Consider the following 9,663-nt stretch of genomic DNA (forward strand, 5'->3'; position numbering starts at 1 on the left):
CTTTGATATATTGAAATGTTGGATTTTGAATCATTCTCCAATAGCTAATAACATTCTGAAACCATATTACAGGTCAAGAGTTTGGGTTAACTTGTTAATGAATGTTACCTATTGTTTGGCTTCAGAAGACACTGATTCATCCACTAGAGTTGTATGGATTACATGATTGCTGTATGTGCTTCCTGGAGCTACAACTTTCTGCCATTTTCTTTTGTATTGTATACTGTAGAGTTAATGAGATGAATTATTTTTTCTAAAAGACTTCCTTTATGTTCATCTGAAGAATTAAAAATCATATTAGTCTTGGGTGGCATGGGGGTGAGTAAATGAGTTCTTCAGCACTTGATTAACCAGCTCAATTCTGGAAATTTTGACATGAGAAATTTTGTTCTCATAGCCACTTCTGGGTTATCGGACATTTACACCATGTCCACGCCAAGACTGAACGCGAAGTATTGTTAGTTTACGCAGCTCTGCTGGATGGGTTGTTGTCATTATGCCTCTGTGTTATGACTATTTCTCTTTTTGTTGAATTTTTGTCTTATGTTTCTGTACTTTTGCAGTGCAGACTGTATTTGTGGCTTTTTGGATTTATTATTTATATATTTATTATTTGCACATGAATCCCTGAAACCAAAAGTATAGTCACTTCACATAGCTTCTGCTGATGTATAAGTCATTGCTGTGTGAGATTGCGTTTAGCTTTGGTTGCACAAAAGTCAAGATTCTTGGGTGCTACATTTTATTTGGTCACCGATCAACCTTTTTAAATGCTCTGCTTTATTGTAAAAGAAAGACTGCTTTTAGTTTTACTGCGCATTTAAGTTAAAAAAGTATAATGTTTTGCATTTAGGAATGCATGCAATGGCAGTGTTTGGTATATTTGTAGTGTCTGAAGACAATTGAGAAATAAAGTTTTGCCGGAGTTTGATTGTTGCTTACTTAAAAATTTTTTCCTAATGTTTCGCGGGTAATGTGAAATAATGATTTTGAGTCATAAATTTTAAATTATATTTGATGTACAAATTTTCATTACATATATAAGTTTTGCCAACTAAAAATTTATATGCTACTTTACTTAGAAATTTTACAGCAATCAGTTTCCTGACTTTTTTAATCAACTTATTACAATTACATTAAAATTGCATTTTATTAAAATTACATTTAACAGTGATATATGAATAAATGCAAGCAAAGAAGAATAAAAACCAACTTTTTAATCTTTGTTTGTTGTTTCTTTGGTGGCATTACATACAGTAAAAGCATTTTTAATTTCTATATTCTTTGTTTGAACATTCATTTTTAAACATCTTTTTAACATGAAACCTGAACTAAACTACTCCAAAAAATATAACTATTACATTATTCAATAATTAAATGCAAGCACAAAAAAATAAACATCTATTTTTAAAATCTTTGTACTTTTTAATCTTTAGGCATTACAAGCAATAAAAGCATATTTAAACATTCATTTTTAAGCATTGCATAGAATAAAACTCAAACTGAACCAGTCCAAAAATGTTGTTTGATTTGTGAATATCATTTTACTGTTCTGTTCCACTGTTTATTATAATTAAATCATAATAACTTCTCACAGATCCAAAATAACTTTGCCAAGCATTGACGGTCATTCCAGCCCTTTTTTTGCAGATTGCCCCAAATCACTGCACAGTCCTCATCACCAAGATTATTCGGTTCCCCACTTTTCCAGTAGCTGTAAAGCAGAGGTTTAAAAACACATCAAAATTCAGTAACCTTAAATTCCACACCTTTAAATAAAATTCACTTGTTTACTGAGATCCTCAATGCCCATAGCAATTATATTTTTATTATTGTCATGAGAATATAAAAGTGAATGATATTATCTTAGCATATAGTTCAAGGTTGTAGAAAATCAGTCAGCAGTGAACTGTCTGATACTTCTACTGATCTGTAAAATGGTAAGAGATTTGGGAATAAACACAGATAAATATAAGTCTCTTACTCGGTGATCAATGGAGTACCATCCACCCATGTCCACAAACCCTCTTTGTCTCTGTCACTCAGACCAATCCAAGCATATCTGGCACCCAGATGTGTTGTGAGTAACTCCTGGGATTAAGAGAACAATAAACAACTTTAAATTATTCCTCTCTATGAATTGTCTATCTATAACAGCATAATATTAACACAGAAACTCTCAGTTCTCTCCCTCTCTCTCTCTCTCTCTCTCTCTCACCTCTTCCTCTTCGTTGTTTATGATCACCAGGTCTGCTCCTCTACCTCTGCAGTCCTGTCTGCTCTCAGTCCAGGTCTTACCTTCATTAGAAATGTAGTAAATACTTGGGTTTAAATATATCCATCCTGGATACAGACCATTTCAATAAAAATGGTGAAGAAAAAAAAAGAAAAAAAGTTAAGTCTCAACATTAAAAATAAACTACAGTCAAAAAAGACTTCATCACAGTGATTATTGTTCTGTAGCAATCATAGCTTATTAAAATCTTACTATTTCTTGACTGTTTGTTTGTTTGTTTATTTGTTTGTTTTACAAATATGATAGTCACAGATCACAGGTTCCCTACAACCACCAGACGTCACAATCCCCTGAACTCTAGCTGGTTTCCATACACACTTGCTTCATAATAACACATCTTCAATCACTGACCACTTTATTTGGAACAGCAGTACACCTGCATATATTTAATCAATCCCATCATTATTCTATTCAGATGGTGAAATCAGACCAAATTATCAAGCTAGTTAGAAAAAATGTTAGAAAAAACATCCAAAAATCTTTCCGTACTTAAAATAACAGGGAGTCTATATAAGCTCCATGGTTCTGCGTTTAGGTAATTTAATTATTAAGGTATTGTATTACGGTAAGTATTACTCACCCATTTTAGAAAACCTCTGGATTTCTTCTTTATCCCTCTGTAACTTCTCTCTCTCTGTAGTCAGGGTGTTGTAACTGGTCTGTAACTGGTCTTTCTCTTCAGTCAGGGTGTGGTATCTGGTCTGTAACTGGTCTCTCTCTTTAGTCAGGGTCTTGTAATTGGTCTGTAACTGGTCTCTCTCTTTAGTCAGGGTCTTGTAATTGGTCTGTAAGTGGTATCTCTCTTTAGTCAGGTTGTTGTAACTGGTTTGTAGCTGCTTGTTTTCTGTATTCAAGATGTTGAATTTGATCCCCAGTACGGTGATGGCAGTCAGCAGGAGAACACACAGCAGCAGCACACACACTGCAGTCAGTCTGTAATACCAGCCCCTTGTAGCCTCTCCTCCTAATGGGAAATGCCTTTTCATATCATTTACACATTTAGAACAGAGAGATTTTATGTCACCCTCTTTATTAGCTAAAACCAGTTTGAACCACATATTAGCGATATTTTCCTCTCAGTTGTACCCAGAACAATATATTCTGTTCTACTCTTTCTACCACTCCTGATCAGGACTTATCCTGCCTTACGTTCATGCTGAACATTTAACGACTGTTATTATATTTAATTAACTGTTAATATGTTGTGGAGCATAAGGACTGTAATGTCTTGTATGGTGGATGAATGGACCCCCCTGAGTGCCGGTCAGAGCACTAATAATGAGGAGATAGGTGATCAGGTTAACTCGGTGTATTAAGTTGTCCGGTCCACTGTAGTACAGAGATGTACATAGGAAAACACGTGTGTGTGTGTGTATATATATATATATATATATATATATATATATATATATATATATATATATATAGTCTGAAAATAAATGAACACAATAAAGATAGTGAACAAAATATACATGAACACAATCAAGCAGTCTTCTAATAAACTATGACATAAAGGAAAGACCAGGCATTCTAGGAAGTATATATCATGTAAACATTCACATTGTTGTATATAATGACTAAATAAGGAGTACTATAATATTACTAGGAAGATATAACAATAAACCCACATATCAACATGATAAATATTATTATCCATCACTAATATGCAACAGCACAGCATATGTATCCCAGGTCATTGATTCCCCCATGGCATCCACCTCCTGCAATCATACTCATTCTGTCTTACCACCAATACCAATACCTGACTCCAATGCAGATGCCCACACTAAGGGATTTTTAACTTTGATTTTTCTTTGTATTTTGCCAGTCACAATGGGAGAGAGAAAACATCTCCCACTTCCTCAATCTGCTCACTGGCAAGACACTGAAGTGAGCTTTCATATTATGTAACCAAGGAAGTGAGGCCACTGACCCCTACACTCACTTTGCTGAGATGTTTTACAGTGTGCCAGGGAAGTTATTCTTATTTCTATTTGTTTACAATTCAGCTACTGACCCTGGAATTTCACCCTTTCTATCTTACTTGGGAATTCAGCTTGGTCATAGTCAGCATTGTTTACATTCCACCCCAGGTGGACAGAGACACTGCTTTATGAAAGCTACATAAGGCTCTCACTCTATATCAAACACAACAACATATCACTGCTCTCACCGTGGCGGAGAATTTTAAAAGTGCCAACCTCAAATACACACTTAAACGAGCAAATAACTTGCCCCACTAGAATCGAGAATACACTGGACCACTGCTACACTCAGTTTAAAGACAGTTACAAGGCACAATCTTGTCCACTGATTGGGAAATTGGATCATGCTACCACCATCCACTGCAGGATGCTCTGACTTATGCATTCTTATCTCTGATAATGTCAGCATTTTTATGGAAGCAGTTGTGCGATTTCTTGGGAAACTAGCGGATGATACAGTTAACTATCATCATCATTGTTTTCTCTGAGGTCCCTTTGCAATAATACAAGGCTGCGTCCTAGAGCATGCACAGAGTGGTGCAAGAGAGAAAGAAGGGGACAGAAACTAGAGTCACAGTTTGAACACAGCAGCTCTAGTTTGCCCTTGGCAGGGACTAAGAATGATAACAATCCATAAAACACCATCCTACAGAGTGGTGAACACCTTTTACGATCACTTCGAGGCTGCAGCTGCAGTGCTATCAACTGTAGCCTTTTGTGCTACAAGCAGAATGCATGCTAAGAATGCCGAAGCAGAAAACACATTCATCATCCAGGAGCTCGATGTGAATGAATGCCAGGAAGGCAGCAGGACTGTATCCCAAGACAGGTCCTGAGAGCCTACACTGACTAGCTTCAACCAGAGTTGACAGAGATATTCAACCTCATGTAAGTTTACATATATGTTTTTCAAATGCAAATACATCAATCTCATTTCCTGACAATTAAGCATAGAGAGCATTGCCTCTCTTGGGTCAGGATCAATATTTTATTTTTAGAATGTGAAATGTCAGAATAATTCTTGTAGAGTGAATGACTTATTTCAGCTTTTAGAAACCTACATTCGCTTTTGTAATTATTTTTGTAGCATTGCCATTAAGTTGTTAAATTTGGGTCAAACATTTTGGGTAGCTATTCACAAATTTCTCACATGTTGGTGGAATATTGGATCTTTCCTGTAGACAGAACTGGTGCAACTGTTCAGTTCGGCACACAAATTTTATATAGGATTGAGGTCAGGGCTTTGTGATGACCACACCAATACATCGAGTGTGTTGTAATTAAGCCATTAAAAAGTTAAAAAAGTTAAGAAATTCTCCTAAGGATAAACTAAGTTTAAATCAGTTTTGTGGAGTTCCAATTGAAATCAATTAACCAACTGACAAATTAATCAATTAACAAAACGAAAAGTAAATAGTGTATGAGAATATGTCAGGAATGTGGATGTGAGGACCCAAATGCAATATGCAGAAGAGGCTTCAAATAAGAGTCTTTAATAAGGAATACATAAATACAGGAAATGGCAGAATTGAAAACCACAAATAATCCAAACAACCAACAACCTGGGGAGCAGGGTAGGCAGTAAACAAAGTAGTGCACAGTCCAGTGATCCAAATTCCAGCAGACAGAGCAATACCCAGGCAGGCAGAATCAGCAACTAAATACAGTCAGCAATCCAAATTCCAGAGAACAGTGCAATGCAGGGCAGGGAGGAACCAAAGTGAAGGCGGGATGACTGATCAGGAGCTCAAGGCATCCACTCATTATTGTACCACTCTCCAGCAAACAACCGGCCTCGTGATACAGCCAAATATTTAAAATTTTTAACCTCATCAGACCAGAGCAACTTCTGCAATTTTTCTACACCCCAGCGCCAGTGTTTTTACACATAGTTGAGTTGCTTAACCTTATTTCCACATTGGAGGAATGGTTTTTTGGCTGCAATTCTTCCATGAAGACCACTTCCAGACTTCTCCAGACAGTAGATGGCTGTAACCAGTCCTACTGGTTTCCGCCAGCTCTTTGCTGATGGCACTGCTGGACATCTTCTGATGTCAAAGGGAAGTAAGCATGATGTGTTTTTTATCTGCTGCCTTAAATTTTCGTTGGCCAACCACTGTGTAACATGCCTGTTTCTTTGTGCATATTCAAAATGGCTTGAACAGCACATTTTGAAACCCCAGTCTTTTTTTGAATCTTTGTCTGGGAGAGACCTTGCTGATGTAGTATAACTACCTTGTGTCTACCATGGTTTGTGACCTGTGACATGAAATGTCTTCCAGAACCTCATCTTAGTAGCAGAGATTGGCTGTTCCTCACCAAGTTTTATGCCTGCCATACAGCTGTTTCTGTTTCAGATAATGACTGTGTTTCATCCTACATGTGAAATTGATGATCATTAGAACCTGTTAATTGCTTAATCATACACCTGACTCTCATCCTGAAAATCGCTGACTTTGTGCAAGTATACAAAATATGCGAGTATAATAATTTTGCTGGCTTGAAGCCGAAGGATAGTCATACCTAATGTTAATGTGCTTTATGTTTTTCTTCTGTTTGCTCACTTTGCATTTTGTAAATTGATAAAAATAAACAATTAAAATATATATTTTGAAAGCATTCTTACTTATAAACATATTCAATTGAAACCATTTCTGTTTATGAAGTATCAAAAGGCACATGTATATTATAATATTACATATGAAATTTTCTGCATATTAGTTTAAATAAGAAATGCATATTCTTAGAGAGAGAGAGAGAGAGAGAGAGAGAGAGAAACATTCAGGCCTCCAGGCCACTAGCAGTCTTGGCAGTGGATCAATGCAAACCAGTGGCGTGCCAACAGGACAATGCTGCTAAGGACATATAATGGACCTTCCACTTCCACCTGCTCAATCTGCTCTTTACATGCTGTAAAGTGCCCTCCGAGTTTTATTTTAATACTCACTGATTCCCAGTTAAGTACCCAAGTATTTAAAACTACACAAGGTTATGTAGGTAACCTGATTCCCTGAGAAGATAATGAGAGGCTGCATCATGTCCGATGCTATGGGATCGCTCCTTGCAGAAGCAGTGTCTGAAGCCCTGTGTGAAATCATACCAATCTATTGGCTAAGGAGTTCATGTGAAGAAGCAGAGCATGCCAGCAAGCCCATATAAGGACATCTAAGGGTGGTGCTAGCTCAAGTGGTTAAGGCTCTGTGTGGTTGACTGGAAGATCATAGGTTTAAGCTGCCACTGCCACTATCAAGGCCCCCAACCCACCCTGCTCCAGGGGTGCTGTTTCATGGCTGACCCTGCGCTCTGACCCCAAAAGTCCTAAGGATGGGATATGCGAAGAAAGAATTTCACTGTGCTGTAATGTACATGTGACAAATAAAGGCAACTTAAGTTACCTTAATATCAATATCACATTACTGTAGACTCTACTCATTGAAGGAAGTGTGAGTGGACACCCAGAGTGTGGCAAGCTTGAATTGGGGGTCACTCTCCTGCCAAAGCCAGCTAAACTGTTGCCTCAGGCCTCAGCCACTCAAAAACACCAGGGTCACTCTGTCTCTCAGGACAGACATAGACCTAAATCTGTTCATGTCTGCATCAGAAGATACAAGGATCAACACAGCATTTAGCTCTTCAATACCATCTTTAAAAATAATAAAATTCTCCTAAAAGATACCAAGTGTTTAACAAGTGGGGGTTAGATGCCAATCATTCTCACATGCTCTAAGGAGGGGGGGGCAGACAGAGATAGATAAAGATACCACTTTTAATGCTAGCACTATTCTATTTTCTATAGAGCTTGAACTCTTCAACACATCAGTTAGAAACATACAGAAAATGTTAGACTATCAAACATTGTTCTCTGTCCATATAATTTTTGGACATTGTCCGGGTAAGAGTTTGCAACTGTAGCACAAGAATGTCACTGTATATAGATACTTAAAGCACTCTTTTTGCACATGATAAACTTTATACTTGAAACAGGATGGCTACACTGGAGTATAATTCAGCTGTGTACTTGCTAATCAAGATCAGATACAGACATGAAGTGCATCTAATAATTCAACAATTAACTGTACCATTTTTGTATTGTAGTATTTACTATGTATAATGACCTTTATAGAATTGTGTGATAAGACAGCTATTCGCTCCTAGTGTTAATGCTCTGGAATCTAGTTAGTCATTAGTGTGTGTGTGTGTGTGTGTGTGTGTGTGTTTGATTGTTGCTTTCAGTTCAAATAACATACTGTTGTTTTAAAATATATAAAAAAATTCATTTAGTTTAATTTTACAATTTTGTTTTACAAATTTCTATTTTTACAGGATGGTCAATTTAGTAAAGCAGATCAGTACATACAGATATAGCTGAGGGTGAATGTATTTTACCTGAGCTCTCAGACTGCTTGAAGCTTCTGGCCCTCTGGGTCTGCAAATTGTCCTCAACATTTTCATGTGATTGCTTTTTATTGTTCGAATTAACTCTATCATTTGCTGCTTCTGCATTTGCATAAATCTCCTCACTCATCTCCATTGTTCTCTTTACAGTAATCCTGATCTTTCAGTGCTGCAGGTATCAGTCCTTATAGACTAAATTTACCAGTATATAATTGTCTAAAACTACATTCCCAGTGACTGTCTGAAGGAACACTGTCTAAAGGACTGTACATCTTGTTGCTTTAACCCTATTTCCTCTTTTTTTACACATGAAACAGGGAGCAAGTGTGATCATTGTGGGGGTGAAACTGACACTCCAAGAATACATTTAGAGCAGGAAGGCTTTAATGCAGAAGTGGCATATGTCCTTACATTGAAATTAATGAGAGCTATATAGAGGAAGCAACAGTCATATGAATTTATTTTGCCTGCACTGTCACTGGTATCATGTCTCTGTATTTGCTGGTCTCTTTGGTGGAGTTTTGAGCTACACTTTCATTATTTAGATGCAGTTAAAATTTAATAAATAGCCAGAATAATGTTTAAGTAAGGAATAAAATAATTGAATCCATTCTTAATGAATTCATAAATAGTTCAGTATATTGTACTAATGTTATGCTTTACAATACGGTATCATAGATACATGGCAGCTACAGGAATCAAGCTGTTCATGTGTTTCTTTCCTCAGGTGTTCAGTTTTACTGTTCAGGTGTTCCTTTAACTTGTAGCATTTCTAAAAACAATTAGAAAAAGAAAGGATAGAGAAGAACACCAAAAGAAGGGCAGATTATCGTTGAGTAACCTGAGTAATTTTGTCATCACAGAACAAAATGATTAAACCACATTTACATTCATAATTACACAGCACTGCTGTAAGATCTGTACCATTTCCTAAAACAAACCTGAATGACAAAAATAGGTTATAAAAGAAAAGCAGGCAACACACAG

The 9,663-nt window shown here is 36.7% G+C and overlaps 1 protein-coding gene across 2 annotated transcripts; it reads right to left on the reverse strand.

Moving 5' to 3' along the window:
* Positions 1 to 1,235: 1,235 nt before the first annotated feature.
* On the reverse strand, positions 1,236 to 8,949 carry LOC131349227 (CD209 antigen-like). Of its 2 annotated transcripts, none has more exons than XM_058384747.1 (5): positions 8,668 to 8,949; positions 2,877 to 3,260; positions 2,219 to 2,298; positions 1,985 to 2,091; positions 1,236 to 1,714 (listed from the first exon to the last, which is right to left on the reverse strand). In XM_058384747.1, the coding sequence occupies exons 1-5, from the start codon at positions 8,810 to 8,812 to the stop codon at positions 1,579 to 1,581; spliced, it is 852 nt and encodes a 283-aa protein (XP_058240730.1). In that variant the 5' UTR covers positions 8,813 to 8,949; the 3' UTR covers positions 1,236 to 1,578. The 2 variants fall into 2 exon arrangements, with proteins under 2 accessions (XP_058240730.1, XP_058240729.1); XM_058384746.1 differs by having other exon boundaries at positions 2,219 to 2,343.
* Between the last annotated feature and the right edge of the window lie 714 nt (positions 8,950 to 9,663).

The sequence above is a fragment of the Hemibagrus wyckioides genome, linkage group LG29, assembly GCF_019097595.1.
Source record: "Hemibagrus wyckioides isolate EC202008001 linkage group LG29, SWU_Hwy_1.0, whole genome shotgun sequence".
Lineage (NCBI taxonomy): Eukaryota > Metazoa > Chordata > Actinopteri > Siluriformes > Bagridae > Hemibagrus > Hemibagrus wyckioides.